The sequence below is a fragment of the Anoplolepis gracilipes genome, chromosome 1 (genome assembly GCF_047496725.1).
Source record: "Anoplolepis gracilipes chromosome 1, ASM4749672v1, whole genome shotgun sequence".
NCBI classification, from domain to species: domain Eukaryota; kingdom Metazoa; phylum Arthropoda; class Insecta; order Hymenoptera; family Formicidae; genus Anoplolepis; species Anoplolepis gracilipes.
This window is the reverse complement of record NC_132970.1, coordinates 1,665,467-1,686,566: the sequence shown is the minus strand read 5'-3', so window position 1 is coordinate 1,686,566 and position 21,100 is coordinate 1,665,467. Positions and strand designations below refer to the sequence as shown.

The 21,100-nt window shown below is 35.3% G+C and overlaps 2 protein-coding genes across 2 annotated transcripts; both read right to left on the bottom strand.

Annotated features, from left to right (window-relative positions):
• Positions 1–242: 242 nt before the first annotated feature.
• LOC140666247 (glucose dehydrogenase [FAD, quinone]) lies at positions 243–14,989 on the bottom strand. Its single transcript, XM_072893215.1, has 9 exons — positions 14,836–14,989; positions 10,503–10,672; positions 5,705–5,948; positions 5,257–5,515; positions 4,766–5,026; positions 3,972–4,202; positions 1,829–2,156; positions 1,186–1,454; positions 243–1,095 (listed from the first exon to the last, which is right to left on the bottom strand). Exons 2-9 carry the CDS (start codon positions 10,670–10,672, stop codon positions 1,052–1,054), a joined length of 1,806 nt encoding a protein of 601 aa, XP_072749316.1. The 5' UTR covers positions 14,836–14,989; the 3' UTR covers positions 243–1,051.
• A 1,007-nt stretch (positions 14,990–15,996) lies between these two features.
• LOC140668732 (uncharacterized) lies at positions 15,997–20,864 on the bottom strand. The gene is made up of 10 exons (XM_072898019.1): positions 20,780–20,864; positions 20,571–20,705; positions 20,272–20,364; positions 20,042–20,206; positions 19,744–19,875; positions 19,480–19,664; positions 17,374–19,150; positions 16,965–17,167; positions 16,752–16,869; positions 15,997–16,522 (listed from the first exon to the last, which is right to left on the bottom strand). The coding sequence occupies exons 1-10, from the start codon at positions 20,862–20,864 to the stop codon at positions 16,233–16,235; spliced, it is 3,183 nt and encodes a 1,060-aa protein (XP_072754120.1). The 3' UTR covers positions 15,997–16,232.
• Positions 20,865–21,100: the final 236 nt, after the last annotated feature.

Genomic DNA, 21,100 nt, shown 5'->3' with positions numbered 1-21,100 from the left:
ATTATTTTCTGTTAATGTAGTCATTAACGTATATTATAATATTACAAATGTATCCATATTCTTTTTAAGAGTTAATATATTATATATTATATGTACAATACTTATATAGCTGTAATATAAGTGCATTACTCCTGACATATTTTTTTATCGAAAGTTTTCCACTCCCACTTTTTTTATTGACTTTTCAACTATCGATCAAAGTTTCAACATAAAAGCAAGGCTGAAAGTTTAAAGTTGGAAATTTTTATTCGATAAAGGAAAACACTTTAGGTCGTATCTTAAGCCAACGACACACCTCGAAAGACATGAGATAAAATAATTTCGCGATAAAATATACTCTTTATTTGTACGTTATACATATTACGGAGTGATTCGTAGAAGAATACACTGCGGCAATGTACTATTTACAGTTACGAGGTCACTTATTCTATTTATTGTCGGTGGAAATGCAGAGGAAATTTGCAATCGAAATGGTCGGCTTATTAAAAGTTATCGCGATTAATGAATCTATTTGGTACGAAGATACACATAGTCTCCGGTAAAAAACTTACCACAAAACAAACTTAAACATAGGGGATACCAAATGAGCGTAGAATCAAATCCTTGTCAAAAATAGGATAAAATCTTACAAAATCTAATCGTGTCATATAACTAGGAAAAAGCTAGAAAAACACTATTTTTCTCATCGACGAAATAATTTCATAGTAAAAAAATTATTTTTCTGGCAGACATTGTTTAACATATAACTTACAAATATGTACGCTATTAAGTAATACTCCAAGATTCTAATTAAAAGTAATTAATCAATTATTAAAATTTCACAAGATTGTCTGAAAAATATGTGAGTCTTGTTTGAATGAATCTTTGAAGCGTATGTGTCTTTCATCTATAAAATTCGAAGAATACAAAAATTCAAAAGAAAATAAAAATATCTAAAAAGTTGAGACGTTTCTTAAACTTTTTTATAATCTTTTTAAATTATCTGCATTGTCTAATGATTGTCGGAACATGATATTTTGCAGAATCATAAGAATCGTTCGATTAAATAAAATCAATCGATCCACGTTTTCTTGATAAAGTCTGCCGCTCTTTCACCTGTAACATATATTATTTATTTCTGGATTTATTCTGGACAAAGAGAAAAAGAAAAGAAAAGGAAAGAAAAGGAAAAAGGGAGTTACATACCGATCATAATCGCCGGCGCGTTTGTGTTGCCGGACGTCACCTTCGGCATAATACTCGTATCAGCCACCCTCACCCCTCGTACTCCTCTGACACGCAATTGATTATCGACCACGGCGAGAGGATCGTCCGGCGGTCCCATCTTGCAGGATCCCGCTTGATGATTTTCAGGCGCAGTGTCATGTCGAATCGCACATTCCCAGTAAGCGTCGCAGCCAAACTTAAGATGCTCACAATTTTTCACGGGAGTTCGATCCAGTTCGAAACCGTATCTGAAAAGGATTTTTGTAATAGGATTTGTAAAAGGATTTTATAAAATATATTCACAATGTAAAAAAAATAAAATTGTTAAGCTACACTTTTCTTTATGAATGATAATAATAACTTATTGCTCGTAAAATAAGAAAAATTTTATTTTCTAAAAGAGATATGTACGTATATTTTAAAAAGTATAAATAAAAATGTAGTATATTAAAATATATGACGAAAGATATATTTTTACTCTCTTTTACTTGGAACTTTTCATAGATTCATAAATAACGTTGCTTCTGCTAAAAATATTTGTTGTACTTTTTTGTTTAGAAATTGGTTAAAAAAAAAAAAAAAAAAAAAAAAAAAAAAAAAAAAAATGGAAGTTAGAGAGTACCTCTTGAGTGCTTGAGCCTCCGATAATCTGATGCTAAACTTGATAGCTTCTACAAGAGCAGCCGCGTCATCGGCGTGAGTCAGATATTTGGGGTAGATCAGCGGCTTCGAGAGAGGATCGTTGTTTCGCAAGCGCAGATAACCGCGACTCTTCGGATGCAGAATCGTCGGGATGATGTAGATGCTGCGGTTCGACCCCTTCTTCTCACCCACCATACCAGTCTCTGCGCAATCGGCTAAGTAACCGCCGAAGATTAGCTGAACGTCGGGATGATCATCCCTCGGATCTGCATACTTGGTGTTTACCATTGCTGTCACTTCCGATATGCCTAAATCAACGCAAAGTCATGATACACGTGCTCCGTTTTATTATTATACAATTTTCCTATTATTATATTAAAATTAATAATATTATCATAGTATTAAAAAATATGATATACTTTTACAATTATTTTTTTCACAAACGAATAAATATCCGAATAATTTACAATTCTCGTAGATTCGTTAATCACTAATGACATTCAGTTATCGATTAGAATCTGGATTTCTAATTAATCACGCTTTCGGGCGTCAGTTTGAGAAATGTCGAATTGAGCGATTGATGCGATCAAAGGTTGTTTCTGCAACGCTTGATATTAATCCGAATCCGTTACCTTTTACGTAATTTAATCGTTCGAATCGCGTAGCTGCGGGCTGCACTCAGCGAGAGAGCTACGCCATTATATGCAACGTTTCCCCCGCGGCGTTTCGTGCGAGAGTCAACGAGAAGGGTGAGGGACACGATTTTAACACGAAGGAATTCCGCCCTCCCCCTCCCCCCTCCCCCCTCCCCTCCCCCTCCCCCTTTCCCGAAGGAGGCTCGTTAAGAACTAACTTGGCTCGGGGCTATCGATCGTGCCGAATACTTTAAAAAGCGCTCTAGGCTGTGAGCCGAGTCTCGTGAAAGGGATATACACGTTATTAGATACACGCGGATACGGCAAAATATCTGTAAGAATATATTTCCCAAACAATTTACCCGGTCAAATTCCCGAGTAGCTATAGCGAAACTATTTGCACGCTCGCAATTCACTTGCAACGATACCTATCTTTGATTATTAACGATCGAAGGAGGTTTAACGCGAATGGAACGCAAACTTGACGCTCCCCCTCCCCCCTCCCCCTCCCCCCCGCGCGATTGACGTTGCCTAATTGAGTGTATTAATTAAACGAACGCACAAAAGGCGGACAGTTTCGAGCAAACTTTCTCGCGTGTACTTCCTTTCCTTATTGTTTATCGACCAACACGAAAGCAAGTGTCTACTCTATGGCTCGTAGAACTTCATTCACTGTTATTACTTGCTAACACACGCAATATGCAATTTAGTTAAAATAAGAATGTAAATGTATAAATAATAGTAATGACTGCGAATGACGGTTAGTATTAATTTCTAGGATATTGATACACACACATACACCCAAATATCAGACATTACAGCTGATCCTTGTAATTACGCTCGGCAAAATAACTGCTAATATTTTTACTTTTGTCTTTCCTATAATTGAATCGTAAAACAATGTCTGAGAGAGCTAATTCAAATGTAGTCAATGATACGTATTATACATAGAAGGCATGCAAAATAGCGGCACGAGAAATCGTCGGATAATTCGCGTTGATGGATCGTAAGAGCAGAGTCACGATCGCCGCGCGAGGGGAGGCGATGGGCCGGCTTTAAATCGGTCCGCGCTTTAATTCGGACGACGGTAAATAGACCTGTCGACCGGGACAAGTCACGTAATCGCGGGCCGACGTAAAACGCGAGCGTGACCATTGTGCAATACACTTTCACTGCTCGTGCACGAAGCCCATGAATTACCATGCTCCGAGATGCGCAACATCTTCGACACGGTGAGCAGGAAGCAGGAGAAGCGGGTTGGATTACTTTAACACGATCGCGAGCCCTCGAGTCTAGAATCACAGTCGTTGCTTTGTAAATGGAGATCGCGATTAGTTACTTGGTCGTGTCTATTTAGCGTTCCGTTGGCAATTATATATACAAAGGGAAAATACTTGACATGTATTTATGCGAGTTACAGTTATTTTTATATATATTATTTTATATTTTCCCATCGTGATCGAATAAATATTTATAGGACAGTCTTACCTGTACCGGACATCAGACCGTCTCTGAAGAGTAGATATTCCATGGCGGTCGCCCAATTGAGAGGAGTGGTGTCGGTATCGTTGATGGTGAAGGTCAACGTGTAGGCGACGTGATTGTGAAGATTCTTCCCAACGCCCGCAAGATCGCGAATAACCGGTATACCCACCGCGTTCAGTTCCTCTCGTGGTCCTATGCCACTGTTTAAAAGGATTTGCGGCGAATTAACGGCACCTAAACACACGAGGTGTGTTGATTGATTCCAAAAATTGTTTAATATATTAATCTAATAATGTATCATCTATTTTTATGTGTTGCTGCTAATGTTGCAAACGTAAGAAAATAACTTAAACGCCATCCATTCTTCTAATTAAAAATTTATTTAAATTAATTTGGCGAATAAGAGAATTTAAAATTAACTTTCTATGATTTAATTAATTATCTATTAATTTTGCAAGGCTAAAGTTTGATGGCATGTGTCGCATTGTATATGTACGTATTTCTTATCTCTTTAACATTAGAACGTTATCGTCGAAAGAAACCAAAGGTGCAATTACGATTGGAGATAATTTGCGAGAGGACGAGTAATTAATACTGACACGTGTGCTGTTTCCAAAGATGGATTTCTATATCTCTATATATAATCTTCAAAATGGAGAGAAACGTATTTGATCGTCCCTGGCTTTGTGCCGGAATTAGGATAAGTCGAGCAAGGAACGTCCCAAAGAGACTTCCTTCCAATTGAGTACACAGAAACGTTCCACCAACGTTTGTTAATTAATCAGAGAATTAATTACCTCCGCTCACGACCACTTCCTTTGCCACCGAGACGCGTTGCATCTTCCCTTCGTGGACGAATTCGACCCCAACCGCTCTGTTGTTCTCGTCGAAGAGGATCCTCGTTACCGTCGAGTTGAGCATTATGTGAAGATTCGGACGATTCCGGGCAGGACGCAGGAAAGCCCGCGCTGTGGAAAGCCGTGAGCCATTTCTCGACGTGGTTTGCGCGATAGCGAATCCTGTGTGCGTCCGTCCGTTCAGATCAACCGTGTCGTATCCTGGCAGGTAGATGAGAGAATTTGCATTGAAAAAAATATTTAGTTAGGTTTCTCTTTAAAAAGATGACATTTAAAGAAATAGAAAAATTTTATTTTTTCCTTAAGTAAAGACGTATATAAAGATAATTTTATCGCAATATAATTCCGTAAAATATGTATTCTATTGTAGATAGAAGCGAGATCCTTGATAAAACTGCTTGATTGTGTCCACACAAGCAGTAGACACGTACCTAATTCTTTTCCGGCCTCCAGAAGAGCGTAACTTAATGGCGGATGATAGGGGAATTGCATGACCGTGAGCGGTCCGCCAACGCCGTGATAACCATAATCCATGCTGTTCACTTGCTGATTATCTTCGCTTCTTATAAAATACGGAAGGACATCGCGATAAGACCATCCGACATTACCGAGCCTGGCCCAATCATCGTAATCCTTGCGTGATCCTCTCATATACGTCATCCCGTTCATAACGCTGGTTCCACCGAGAACCTAAGTGGTTTCACATTTTGCGTTTTTAATATAAATCTCGAATGACAAAGATGAGAAAAGTTTATTAATAAATAAGACAAATTCTCTGCAATATTATTTCTGCAATATCTCTCTGTTCAACATTATTTTCCTCTATATGAAAAGGGATTGTACTTAAACGATTTTAAATTAATGTTTAATCCTACGTACTTTTCCTCTCGGCCAATAACATTTTCTGTTATCCTTGTTTAAGCACGCTCCGTCCTCGCTCTCGGTAGAGTATTGCCAATCAATATCGCTGCCGATGAAATTGAAGAAAAATGAGGGTATCTGGGTGCCCGTCGGCTCGTCCAATCCAGCTTCTAGCAGCAACACCGAAAATCTCGGTTCCTCCGATAATCTCGCAGCAACAGTTGCCCCCGCGCTACCGCCACCGATCACTACAAAGTCGTATCTTGAAGAAGAGAAACGAGCATCATTAATATTCCAATTCGTCTAATATCACTTAATCTGTCGTTAATCGAGATAGTATTGACAGAATATCCGTCGAGACAGATAAAATGACAAGGTTTCGAAAAATACGCAATTTTTGCAGATTTCGCGAAATGTCGCGGTGCCTCACCTGACGTTTCGAAAGCAAGATTGTCGTGTCGCGGAAGATTACTCAAATTTCCGACGCGATTTTGCAGCGCATGCACGTTTACGAAAGACATGTTAATTAGCGGAGTCGTGTTATTAAGCGATCCTTTTACCGTATACAAATTAGAAACCGGGTTAGAGGGGCAGCAAGCATTACCATCCTGTGGCGTAATGAGCATTTAAATGCATCCCTTGGCTTTTCTCGTATATATACGCATCCGCCACATCCCTTTAAAACATATGCAAACGGAACAAATTTGTCATCGAGATTAATGAACCATTCTAGCAAGTTAGATTACCATTAATAAATTAAATTATTTTCTCTGTAATAAATTTCTTTCTCCTCTTCATTAAGCGTGCCACAAAATTAATAATTTACTTAATGTAATTAATAATTTAATGAGCCATACGCATATACATATGTATGTATATATATCTTGGTGCTTAATAAAGTTGATAAATATTTTTTTTTTTTTACTTTGACGAGCTAATGAATATGTTACATCATCGACGTTGGCAAATTTGATTGATTCTACATCCCATCGAGGCTTTGTGCCTTGGGAGACAGTGCACCCTTTCCCTTTTAGCTTCTAGCCTTTGTCGGCATCTCGGGCGAAAGGCGGGTTTCTCAGGAGGTTGCTCGCGGGACCCGATCGCGTATATGTTTTCTCAGCTCTGAATGCCACGACGTGCCCATATCCGCGTATATACATACACATGTGCGCGGGACAATGACATACTTTTACGAGCGGAACTCGGTAGACCGACGTATAGAATTCTACGGAACGTCTTAACGCTCTATTACTCTTTTCTCGTCAGCTGATATATGTATGTATGTACAGCTTTGAATAATTCGGAAAGTCGATTTTCCCCTATAACCAAGTGTATTTTTTAAATTACAAAAGGTAAAAGATAAAAGTATTCCCGCAAATTGAAAAATAATAATATTAATAGAATCTTATTTTTCACATTTATTTTAATTTCAAATTTGATCAAATTAAAACAACTTTCTTATGTAAATTGCAAAATTAAGAATTTTTTAAAAGACGAGATATAATCGTCTCTCTAGTATATTCAAAGAAACCGTATAGCTACGAGGAAAAGTAATCCTTTTGTACGGAAGATTGCGGAATTATGGAATCGGGAGAGAAATTAATCTCCTTCGTATCGCCAACGAATAATCCAGTCAAGAGAAACGCGAGAAATTCATGTTTAATTATCGGTCTAGCAGTAATTGCAACAACGTTTGACGTTGATGAGATAATTCGTAATAATTGTTAAGCATGTGTACTCGACCAGAGTGCACGTTACACGTTATCGTTATGCTTCGTATATCGGATTACTGCCAAAGAATGCTCTTGCTAGAGATTTGGTAGTGGTTATTAGTCGAAGGTAGTGATTATTAAAAGATATCGAGCTTTTTTTTTCCTTTTTTTTTCTTTCTTTCGTTTCAAACTTTTTATTCGTCAATATAAGCGAATATTTTTTGCGTCTCTAATAAAAAATGAAATGTTTTATACTTTATCTTAGTTTATTTTATCAAACAGAGATTTTCTAATTATAGATTTTATTGGAAAAAATATTCACTTATGTAAATATCTAAATATATTAAATCCCTTCGTGTAAGACACGTGAGTAAAATGTCAATTTGTCTTTTACATCGCTACCACCTTTAACTTAACTTTCTTAAGAATTACAAGATGCTTAAGAGCACGTATGAATAAACAGTGTTTCTCATATGTACATGTATATTTATCAAAATGTCAAGTGATTCAAGTCCGTTTAATCGCTAGTGGTAACCGTATATAAAAATAGATTGAGAATCATGAGCGCTTAATTGAAAACTCGTAATCAAACCTGTTTTCATCTTCGCTAAACGAGTTCTCGTAGACCTTACCATTCTTTTTTTCACTCTTTTTTTTTGTTAAAATTGTTGCAGTTTTATGGATCAATTTAATATGTTTATTGCGCACGATACGACAATAAATGCGAAACATATTAAATGACGAAACATGACTCAAAGAAACTTTTACTTTTATCCATTTAAATGGAGAACCTAACGAGGTATAAATACATATCAAAGGTTAAATATATATATTTTTTTTTTTAACCTTTGATATGTATACCGTTAGATTTTACACACATATGTATATATATATATATATATATATATATATATATATAAATCATGGTTGGGTAGTAACGTGTTACAAATTTTGTTTGTAACGGAAAAAATAACTTTGTTACATTCTTTGATAACGAGTAATAAAATTAACAGTCATTTTTATCGTTACTTTCCAGACAGCACATATTTACAAAAAATGCTTAAAAAACAACTTAAAGACGTCCTATTATTTTTTAAATATCTTTAAGATGTCTTTCGATCTTTCTGTGCAGTCTGGTTTTTTTCAAATATACTTGAATATACTATACTTTTTTCGAATGCAATTTTCAAAGAAAAAAACATAGATATTTTTCGTTTCATGCATATGCGCGCATTTTATATGGTACATGTAACTGTATATAGGTATAGTATAGATACGTGTGCATATATGCGTGAAATGAAAAAGATTGATAAAAATATTGAAACGCAGTATCACATAGAAACTGCTGACATCTCTTTTTACTTTGTAAAAAAACATTTAAGTAGACAGATAATTCAATGATTAGTCAAGAATTCGATGTTATGAAAATTATCGTATCGTGTTAGAATTTTAAAATAAAAAAAAAATTAAAGAGACGCGAGGAAAGCGATTTTAACCATATTTACAAGTCTATTGAAAGTAAACTAACAATAAGAAAATTATTTTATTTACATTTACAGAATCTAAACGTGTTTAAGAGAGCTTGTTTATACTTTTTCTCAAAAGTTTTTCTTATTTAAAATAATTTATTATTATCAAAATTTTATTACACACTTTATATTTTATATCAATAGCGATATCACTATCAAAAAATTATATCATTTTGATTACTTTAATATAAAATAATGTTTAAAAATTTTTAGTGTTTAGTGTAAAAATTTGATTTTACATTAAAAAAAATTTTTATGTACAGTTTGTATTGTATAAAAAAAAGTAACAGAAATTGTAATGATTCGTTACTTTTTGAGTAACAGTAACGGTAACGAGTTACTTTTTGGAAAAAAGAACGGTAATGGTAACGAGGGTGTTATTTTTATAAAGTAACTTTCCCAACTCTGATATATATATATATATATTGATGAAAAGGAGAAGAGAAAAGTTGGTAGGTACTTTGAATGAAAAAGTACGCAGGTTGATTAAATTTTATTTCTCTCGCGTATGTCTTGTACGTCTTATCTTTACGTTTTGATATTTTCTCTCATTAGAGAGAATACAGCGGCACGTTTTCGAAGTTTCCCGTATAAGAGTTGCTCCTTTCGCGTGTCAGTGCACGCGGTATACGCGTCGATGCGACGAACAGATGTGACGCAACAAGAGATGCATTGGAACAATGGCCCGCGGTATTACGTACATAGGTGCGTACATACAACGATTTCGCAGGATAGAGACGTGCATGGATGCTCATTTCCGAGTGAGGAAAGGAAAAGGAGAGGAGCACCAGGCTCCGGGTTCCTACGGTATTACGTGAACGACCATGTGTGTGCTCGCGACACAATCTTATACTTACAGTATAAGATATGTACAGACCGTATTTAGGATTCCTCGTGTAACGAGAGCTTCCCGCGGATGCGCTGCTCTTCGTTCGCATCGCGGAAGAAATCTCTCCCTTCGATAAGTGTCGGGAGATCCCGGGAGAATCGCACAATCGTAAAAGATGACATGTTATTATCTTCAATGTACACAATGCGTCGTAGCCTTACATTTGCGCGAGATAAGGAAACTTTGCCTCGTATCTCTCTCGACCTCGGTGAAGTAATTAGACAATACGAAATAAGGAAACACTACCTTACAAGTTTCTAAATCCGTCGTGATATCCGGATAATCGCGCTGGCAGCGAGCAAATTGACAACAGCGGATATACACGTAATTTAACGAGTTGATTCACAAACTTATTTAACGGACGACGATCGGAAGATATAAATTTAGATAAAATTTAAATTTAATTTTAGACGAGTTATTTTTTATAAAAATAATTTTATTGAAAAAGCGTGCGTATAATTGCCACATATATGTATGTTACATTAGCATATGTAAGTATACAATGCGTTATTATGTTATATATATATATCTACACTGTGTACACTCGTTATCGCGCAATCGCCGAAAGAAATCGTTTTAAGGCGGGGCCGGATCGATTCTCTTTCTCATTTACCCGTGACCTATTTATCCGAATTCAACAATCACCTCGTCCACGTGCTAACCTTCTTGTTAGTTACATTATTTACCTCGTATTGGCATTGTTTCGCGTTGTAGGTCTGTTGCACGGGTCCTCCAGATCGCACTGGCTTCGTAAAAAGACCTCGAGCAATCCCATAAACAACATAAAGGATGGTCCGCCGCATGTTGAGGCCAATGTGGGTCCTACGGACGGAGTCAATGGACAGTTGCAACTCATCTGGAACAGAGACCATTCATTGTTTTTTCCTCTACACAAATGACAATTTTGTAGGGAAATCAACTTTGTTGCGCAACTCTCGATATAAAATAACACGAATCATTTTGACGGCAGATTCAATTTTCTTTCGAATAAACTTTTTCTTTCTTATTACATTAAGAGAAAGATTTGATAAGAAAAGAAATATTTATCAAATTATTTAAAACTTTAATTCCCACAAATGCATATTTTATTTGTGGATACTTTTGGCTGCCCTCTATTAGATAATTAAAATAATTATTTTTATTCCAATTAGCGATAATTACTCATTGTTAAAAATTATTGGCATATTTCTATTAGCAATTTCAATGTTTTGAACGGCTTTAATACGCAGCTATTAACTCGAATATGTAACAAGAGTAATATTTCATTCAGAAGAAGTTAAAGCATGTAAACAATGTTTCTCGATCGGTCATGCACCGGTGCATCCGCTTCGCCGACAACGTTTATCTTAGATCCGACCGACTATGAAGCAAGCTTCGCTCCGAAATGAGAAAGATGCCTGAACGAGAGTGAGAGTACCCGGTTGTTCTCGTCGTCGTCGTCGTCGTCGTCGTCGTCGTCGTCGTCGTCGTAACGAACATGTAATGGTCCCGTAATAGAGTATGTCCAGTTGTAAATTCATTCAGCTCCGTCGGCGCGATTCAAAACGATGGGAGGCACGTCCTTACGATGCACGTGCTTTCTATAACGCAACGTCCCTTACACGCTCTGTATGTATGTACAATATATGCGTTTGTGCGTGTGTGCCGGTGAAACTTTTTTACACCGCTTTTGTTTCCTCTTCCGACATTTCTCACAGTCGGATGCATAATTGCGTGAGGCGTAACGCGCCGAATATCTGCGAGAATGAAGCGTGACGATGTACGGATGCACGCGGATGCTCTAATTTTCGGCGAAGAAAAGATGAGAGATTTTTTTTGCGTAAAGAAAGAGTTTAGGAAGAGCGATAGTACTGTAAATATTTCTCCTTTAATAGTCACGATAACATTTATTACATGCGAGCATTTTGCTATGCAGCAAAAATGACATATTTGTTACATTTTAAAAATACACTTACGTTCTTTTTAATGCATGAGTTATAAATTTATATTTTCTTCAAGGAAGAAAATAAAATATATATATTAATAAATTTTCACTTATGCTTCTCTTTTATTCTCGACTTTGCAACAAATTAATCGACTTTTTAATGAACAATCTTTATTTGAAACTAGATCCAAAGTGATGTATCTTTACATGACATAATACGATGAGGAGGTAATGAAACAGAGAAAAAGAAGGTGTAAAATAGCATGACTTTCGTAATCGATGGCGAGACATGCCGGTTCTCGGTCAGTGAACGTAACGGTGTTGAGACTGAAGGAGCGTACACATTCGCGAGAAATTTATAGCCGCCGGCGAATATTCGCGCTTCTGTGATTATACTAAATTACTAAAGTATCGTAATATACCAGCCGCAGTAGCTGAATGTAATAAACAAAGTTTGACGATCAAAGTCCGGAAAGAGGAAGACTTTACGCTCTTTACAGTGAGAGAAATCAGAATATTAAAAAATAAAGAGTCGACGTCAGTGAATTTATACATATACATATATAAATTTCCTATACATGTTTTTGTATAAAGCTTCTCTCCTTTTCCAAAGGATCCCAGTATAATTTTGTAATGTTATAAATTTTTCAACAAGATACACGATCAGATTTTTATTTATTACATACGCGACACGAGACGTTGATACATCTCTCAATTAATTCGGACGGCGTCCTAGTTTGTTGGGTATTTTTTGCCCGAAATGGAAAATTGCATGGAAAACGATGTTCAATTATCTGGACTAATGGAAATATAATTTTGCGCAATTTTATCATCATGCGTGCGTTGATTTCTGAAAAACTGCTCATTCGTTGTAATTCTAGCAATTTTAAAACACACATCTCGTTTCTCATTTTATACGCGAATTATCGCATTTTCAAATGTATAATAACGAAACAAGTTTTTTTCCTCTCTCTTTATCTTTTTTTATCGAATCTTGATCTAATTTTGAGGACTTTTATCGGTTTATTAAAGGGTTTCGAAAATTGTCATCTTCAAAATTGATACGAGCAATCTCTACAGTTGTAAGGTTACATTTATAATTTGTACGCTGGAATTTTCTGTTATTATGTGAGATTATGTTCTAATGAGGTCTCGCGTGTATGTTAGATGACATTTTACATTTTTAATTATTATCACTTGATGTGTTACACGCAACGTATATCGTGCCATGTAAATCATGTGAATCACGTAAGCCTTGTAACAGTTTACAGCTCGATCGCTGTAATGATTGTTTGCACGGAAATGTTATATAGTATACATGAGGGTGTTAATCGAAATTTATGTAACGCGAAAAAAACTTACCGCTAGTTAATAACGTAATATCACCGCAAAATATCGTTCCCCGCAAAATTGCTCGATTCGTCGGCATGCTTTTCGATTCTCGAGCGCGAAAATGTAGATATTACACGCCACGTTACATGTTTCCCAACATACCTTTCCGCGTCAGTTTCTTCTATTTTGTTATTTTCATTTGTATTGTACGTACATACGTATATCACATACGAGTATTTCACATTTTGACGGATATCCTCGATGTTATAATAAATTCTTAAGTATGACATTGTGCAATATGATTACAATGATCTCAATTGAAATGTTTGACTCTCTCTCTCTCTCTCTCTCTCTCTCTCTTTATTTTTGGAATAATCTTAATTTTTTACATAATTATAAGCATACTTATTTTTGAAATAAACCGACAAATTTCACTACTATTCAATATAAAACAAAAGACTATTTTCTTCTACATATATACCTGCTTGATTGCTTTTTAATGAATGTCATTGTAAGACTTTATTGTAATGTTTTAAACCATTGTGTTTCGTGGAATGTTTTTTTTCTGTAAAGAGCTTTATTCCTTTCATTGGATAATTTATCATTTCCACATTTATATATGTTACGACATACGCAGTTATAACTTTTTTTACAATGTTTTCTTACTAATCACATACTTGAATATTATAAGAAAATTTAAATGTTATACCAATAGACAGAAATGTAAAAGAGACATGTTTAATTTATTATTTAAAGAAAAATATTTCAATAGAGTACTTACTGTCAGTATTATTACTAGTGCGCGTATATCTTTCTTGTAATTTCTCGATATAATCTTTAAAAATGTTGTTTATCTTTCAAGACTCCTGTGGTCGTCATATCCTGCCGATAAACTTGAGAGACAAGTTATATTACATGCTCGACGAGAGGAAGAGACACCGTATGTAATATGACGGTTGTAATGTTTCAAGGGAAAGGTAGATCGATCGCTTAATGCCAAGGTATATGCTAGTAAATTAATCTACACAACTTACAACTGCGTGGTAACTGCATTTATTTGCGAAAGGATTTTATAATTAATTAAAATACGTTAGGTCACCCATTTTATAATATCACAACATATCTCGAGCGTACAATATACATAAAATACAAAAAAAATGCAAAAAAACGTTATTAATTAATTAATAAGTTAATTTAAATATACATTTATTTTATTATATAAATATCATTAATTTATCAATATTAAGTTTGTTTAATATCTATACAATACACGTATCGTAATAATAAAACAAATAGGAATACCACGTTCCTTTCTTCAGTTGACGTTCGCCACTGACTCACTGACTGACAGAAATTTTTGTATTTCTCGCAAAATGTATATTATACAAAAATAATTATACAATTAAACTAATTAAATAATTATACCGTCAAAAATTAAATTTTATTTACTCGGATAAATTTAATTTCTTATCATGAAGAATTTTTCTCTCTTCCAGATATTAATTGAAATTCACGAGTTCTCTATATCTTTTTCTGAATGTGATTGTATTAGAAAATAAAATTAATAGACTAATTAATCTGTTTTGATATTAATTAATGCGAATGATATTCATAAAAATACTTACGCGCATCAATAATTTTCAAGTTTTGTTGTTGCAAAATATAAAGGAATACTATTTTCTACAGCATTGAAATATCGAACGGTCAAAATTATATTGGTTTCTCTCAGGTAGGTGGTATCAACTCAAGTTGAAAAAACTCACCTTTCAAGGATGGTCACCCCGTATCCTTCGAAAGATAATTGCTCGACTGGAGAACCCGCAGAACACTGAGCGCGGAAAAGATGCGACGAGAGATAGAGAACTGGTAGCTCGCGGTACCGTGATCAACGGCCGACTAGACTGGTACCATTCCCCATCGCTGTGGTAATATTCGACAACTTCCACCACTTTCCTGCCGTCTCTCTTCTACTTCGCACTTGTGTGGAAGCAGTTTCGGGAACTTACGTGGTGGTGCGACTAGTTCCGTCACGGGGGGATTTTGTGGTGACGTGCCGGTGAAAACGGGAGAGAATAATTAAATGATAATTAAATGATAAATATTCTTTAAGATATTTCATGGCAAGGAAATTACTAGTTTATTATAATTTTAACAAGCTCACCTTCGTTATTCTAAAAGGAAAAAATATTTTATATATATATATATATATATATATATATATATATATATATATATACATATATTGATACGATATAAAGGGCACATATCGTGTAACTATTATTACTGAAAGAATACTTGTGTTATTATCCGTAATAACCTAGTATAATTCGATAATATAATCGTTGAATATTAATATACAAAATAATATACAATATAATAATATAATAATAATAATAATGATAATGATAATAATATACAGAAATTATTCTAATAATTTAAAGTTCAATATATGTAAATCCAAGTGTATAAAATATTTATTACATTAATAATAAAATTATATTGCCGCGCTAAAGAAAGCGCTTATTCCATCGAAGAAACAAGCGAAAAATACAAATTCGGATTCAATTAATTCGCTTATTAAATTCCTAATTAAAATGAAAAGAAATATCTTATGCGGTATAAATTTATTCGTAAGCAGTTATCATACTAAGGCTATCGTTCTTCGAAACGCGCAAAGTACTACAATTTTTTGTTATCATTATTGTTTTGTATTTGCTAGTCGTACCCCCGAGTTAATAATCATGGAAAAATTTCAGTCTTTACAGAAACGATCTTGCGCCATGGAAACGAAGAGGAACTATAACGATATAAAGCAATGAAAAAGGCAATAAAAAGACAATAAAAAGCATCACGCTGAAACAGAACGGAATCATTTCCCATCACGATACTGTCATTTTGATACTGCTGTCGTAGTTGTCGTGACTTTAATATTCGTTATAATATGCTTGGTCCTCTCTCTTTCTTTCATTATTATTATTATTATAAGCATAAGAAGGAAATGCCTCGTAAGAGGATGCTCGTATGTTCGTTTCTTTGTCCGTTTAATCGAGAGGAAACGTGAACGGAATATTCGACTGAAACCGAAATTCGGAACCGGTTTGCAAGTCATGTAGAACAAGATAAAAATGTTGAATTGCCATATGACATATGCGAAGCATATCTAATTTCCCTCCTCGTTCGAAATGTTCAAAATCTTATTTCGAGGAGATCCTTCATATTCGCGTTCTGATTTGTCGATGTCGTCAACGGATATTGTGTCGTAAAGATAGTTTGCAAGGCCATAAAGTTTCTTGTCTCGAGAGCTGTAATCGCTTTGTCCCGTTGTAATAGATGGATTGACCGTCACAAAATTATTGTCCATGAATCGTGTTACAGAAATTCGACCCTCCTCTTCGTCGCCAATTTGGTTTTTTACAAAGGTTTCTCTGCCGGCCGCCGTATAATTTTGATCTGTATAAATATTAATTACAATGTATAAATATCGTTAAAATCAGTAGACAATTTCGGCAGCAAGTTTACTTTCGAATTAAATCGATTTATTTTCGTTGTCTTCAAAGATCTTTGATACTAAATAATCACGATTAAATCAGTCTCGTTTTAGAATGTTTATTTACATGATTTCATTCAGACATTATAATACGCGACAGACATAATGTGAGATTATTAAAATTATTCTTACACGAATTATCTGTTGCAGACTCAACTACACTTGATTTCAATTCTCGTTTGCGCACTGATTGCGGTTTATTTCGTTCCAGATAATCGTGAATCATAAACCATGGTCGCCACTCGTAGTCCTGTATAGCTCGAATATAATGGAATAAATCATTATCATGCCAATTCTCTAGCCTTACGGATAGTAAGAATGTTTAATTCCTTAAAACGCACTCACGTCATAGTAATTGTTTGATTCTTTGTGAATATTTGACGAAATAGTGTTTGTCTTCTCCATCGCGGAAAAAGTCATATAATAGTCAGACGAATCATCGAAATAATTCGTCTTGAAGTTTTCTACTTCGACAATTGCGGAATCTTTGATATAATTACCAACCTTGTCCACAATTGTCGAGATATCCTTTGAAGCTACCGTTCTATCTGAAACAGATTGTATTCTCAAGCACACACTTTTCTTTATATAAAAAAATTAAAAATAGAAAAATAGTTTTTTAAAACAATTTATTATTTAAATAATTAAAATAAATAATTCCTTACTCAAATGTATGACTCAAATATTCCAATTTAAATTTTTAAATTTTTATTATAATAGTTATTTCTTTGACATCATCAGCTAACGTGAATACCTATAGGTGATGTTTCTGGCAAAAATCTTAAATCTGCCGCCTCGTTAAAAGGACGATCAAATGCGTAAGTGAAAAATGGAAAGAATTGTTCTCGTTCTTTCATATTCTCGACGAGAATCACCGGCTCATACGGTGGCAGCAAAATCCTGTGAGGTTCCTGTGGCGGAAGGTATCCCCATGCGTCGACATTCTCGTCCTTTATCTCCAAGGATGTTGTGCGATCTTTGTTTATCCAGATCGGATAATTATTTTGTCCGATCAAATTAATACCTTTCAACATCATAAGAAGAGGTATCGTGTAGTTGCCCGCTATAAAAATCTTCGGCATCTCTAATTTCTTCCCATTACACGGCGTAGTTGATTCATTCTTTTCTTTGACAGGTAAATTTGTTGTCGAAAAAGTTGTATTATTCGGCGAGGCAGTAGACAAACTTGTCAGATAAGTTGTATTGTTCGGCAAGGCAGTAGACAAACTTGTCGAAAAAGTTGTATTGTCTGGCAAGGCAGTAGACAAACTTGTCGAAAAAGTTGTATTGTCTGGCAAGGCAGTAGACAAACTTGTCGAAAAAGTTGTATTGTCTGGCAAGGCAGTAGACAAACTTGTCGAAAAAGTTGTATTGTCTGGCAAGGCAGTAGACAAACTTGTCGAGAAAGTTGTATTGTCTGGCAAGGCAGTAGACAAACTTGTCGAAAAAGTTGTATTGTCCGGCAAGGCAGTAGACAAACTTGTCGAAAAAGTTGTATTGTCCGGCAAGGCAGTAGACAAACTTGTCAGATAAGTTGTATTGTTCGGCAAGGCAGTAGACAAACTTGTCGAAAAAGTTGTATTGTCTGGCAAGGCAGTAGACAAACTTGTCGAAAAAGTTGTATTGTCTGGCAAGGCAGTAGACAAACTTGTCGAAAAAGTTGTATTGTCTGGCAAGGCAGTAGACAAACTTGTCGAAAAAGTTGTATTGTCTGGCAAGGCAGTAGACAAACTTGTCGAGAAAGTTGTATTGTCTGGCAAGGCAGTAGACAAACTTGTCGAAAAAGTTGTATTGTCCGGCAAGGCAGTAGACAAACTTGTCGAAAAAGTTGTATTGTCCGGCAAGGCAGTAGACAAACTTGTCAGATAAGTTGTATTGTTCGGCAAGGCAGTAGACAAACTTGTCGAAAAAGTTGTATTATTCGGCGAGGCAGTAGACAAACTTGTCAGATAAGTTGTATTGTTCGGCAAGGCAGTAGACAAACTTGTCGAAAAAGTTGTATTATTCGGCGAGGCAGTAGACAAACTTGTCAGATAAGTTGTATTGTTCGGCAAGGCAGTAGACAAACTTGTCGAAAAAGTTGTATTATTCGGCGAGGCAGTAGACAAACTTGTCAGATAAGTTGTATTGTTCGGCAAGGCAGTAGACAAACTTGTCGAAAAAGTTGTATTGTCTGGCAAGGCAGTAGACAAACTTGTCAGATAAGTTGTATTGTTCGGCAAGGCAGTAGACAAACTTGTCGAAAAAGTTGTATTGTCTGGCAAGGCAGTAGACAAACTTGTCGAGAAAGTTGTATTGTCTGGCAAGGCAGTAGACAAACTTGTCGAAAAAGTTGTATTGTCTGGCAAGGCAGTAGACAAACTTGTCGAAAAAGTTGTATTGTCTGGCAAGGCAGTAGACAAACTTGTCGAAAAAGTTGTATTGTCTGGCAAGGCAGTAGACAAACTTGTCGAAAAAGTTGTATTGTCTGGCAAGGCAGTAGACAAACTTGTCGAAAAAGTTGTATTGTCTGGCAAGAGCTTAGAAGTAATCTGGAAAAGTTATTCAATGTTGAATGTTCCTTATTTCTCAATTAAAGCAATATAAAAAATATAAAAGTTATATATAAAAAAATATAAAAAATTATTATATTTTATATAGGCCGAGAGTTGCTCGACGATCCACATTAACTTTTTTTATCAAAATCTAATTAGTAGATATTTTTAACGATTTTCCATCGAATATATACCGATTATCGTTAGAATTCCAAGAGAAGACTATTAAATTTAGTTGAAACGGAAGTGTTTTTGCTTCTTGAAATTAAACAGTAAATCTCTCGCGCATGCTTTGCGCAAATGCTAAAGTTTAAGAAATAAATTACCTCGTGATTTGTAGTTATATGTTGGACAGTCGGGGTAGTTAATGTTTGCGAGGTGATAAAGGCTGTACGACATAATCTCCTGATGGTACAATTATAACCTTTGCATGGACCTATAATTCGTATTATGCATTTTTGCGATCGCGGACAGATCCAGCCGTAACAGTACTTACTGATTAGCTCGTCTTCTACGAAAAAAATCAAAGAATCATTGAGTAAGTATTCTGATAAATGAGCGTATGCGGGAAGTTTTCATCATAAACAGACCGACGGTTAGCGTGCAATCAGGTGTATGCAAACACTCTCGACCGAAACAATTATTTTCCAGTCGCCGTAAGAAACACTCGTATTCCGAGATGCACTTCAAACTTCTACATTCGTCGAACCACGTCTGCACGTCTATAAACAATTTGCCTCTATTATGCGTCAGCCTGCCGCATAACTCTTTGCAAATTTCGCAAACAAATATCTTAATTCAATATGTTAATACAATAATTTCAAACGCATTAAAAATTTATAAAAATATTAATGAGAATAAATTAATTCAGTTCATTTGTTGATGGACCTGCTGCCTTCGCGCAGCTTCTGATAAGCTTGCAAGGTGGATTGATACAATAGGTTTCCCGCAAAATGCAACGTTTTCCGAAAGGGCATTTGAAACCGGCACAGGAAGCTCCACCCTCGTAATATTCCTTCTCCGACACACAACGCGCACCTTGTTGCTTGCATCCTTGAAAAAGGTTACGCTTTCATTAGTATCTTTATTTTCAAGAAAATGTAAATTTAATTTAGCACCTTTATCCCAGTAGCAGTCTCGAACTTTAACAATGCATATGTGTCTTCTATTGCAGCGAACAGTGTCACACGTTGGAGGTCCTTTCAATGATTCTAAAAATAAATAAAATTGCATTACAAATGTCTAAATTTACACAAATTGCATAATTATAATCACATAATTAATTTATAGAATATTTTAAATCGATTAAATGTAAAAGAGAAGCAAAGCGAGTTAAAGAGGTAATCAAAAGATAACAAAATAAAAGTGAGATAAAGAGATATACATCTTTACTAGAGAAAATTCTCTTGAAATTAACCTTTTCTGGACCTGGTACAGTACAACATTCCGGGACAAGGTGGATCGCTGCACCAAAACCTCCGTTTAATGCATTGGCTGCCCCTCTCGCAACGAATATGAGCGCATCCTTTCGAATACTCGTTTTCCGATTCTTCTGCTACAAATTTTAACGCAATTTTCCAAATTTAAAGCGTATGCACGAATTAAAAATTTTATAGAATATGAGACTAAACTCACCGTGAAGACTTTTGAAACATAGGAATAAAAAGAACCAAGTTAAAGTTAGTCGGATAAAAATGTACTCGCGTCTCATGATGATAGTGCCGATTGCACCTAGTTTATTTCAATGCGTGGTACACCTGTGCCGATGTAGCTATAGATGTAATAGCACGTAATGTAAACGCGATTGTAACGAGAGTCACCGCGTAGGCAAGCGTATTGTGTCAATACAGTAGTTATTGTTAACGTTATATATCTCGTTGAAAGCAATTGTCATTATAAAAGTTAAAAGAAACAAATAACTTGAAAAAATATGCATAAAATAAGTAT

What these genes read in the sequence shown, in the direction of transcription:
- LOC140666247 (XM_072893215.1), bottom strand. Translation starts at nt 10,672, where the DNA reads ATGAGTTGCAACTGTCCATTGACTCCGTCCGTAGGACCCACATTGGCC. An exon ending in GGAGGCCGGAAAAGAATTAG is followed by an intron (nt 5,027 to 5,256) that starts GTACGTGTCTAC and finishes TCTACCTGCCAG; the next exon opens with GATACGACACGGTTGATCTG. An exon ending in CGGTCTGATGTCCGGTACAG is followed by an intron (nt 2,157 to 3,971) that starts GTAAGACTGTCC and finishes GCGTTGATTTAG; the next exon opens with GCATATCGGAAGTGACAGCA.
- LOC140668732 (XM_072898019.1), bottom strand. Translation starts at nt 20,864, where the DNA reads ATGAGACGCGAGTACATTTTTATCCGACTAACTTTAACTTGGTTCTTT. An exon ending in ATATAACTACAAATCACGAG is followed by an intron (nt 19,151 to 19,479) that starts GTAATTTATTTC and finishes TAACTTTTCCAG; the next exon opens with ATTACTTCTAAGCTCTTGCC. An exon ending in GTCTGCAACAGATAATTCGT is followed by an intron (nt 16,523 to 16,751) that starts GTAAGAATAATT and finishes ATATTTATACAG; the next exon opens with ATCAAAATTATACGGCGGCC.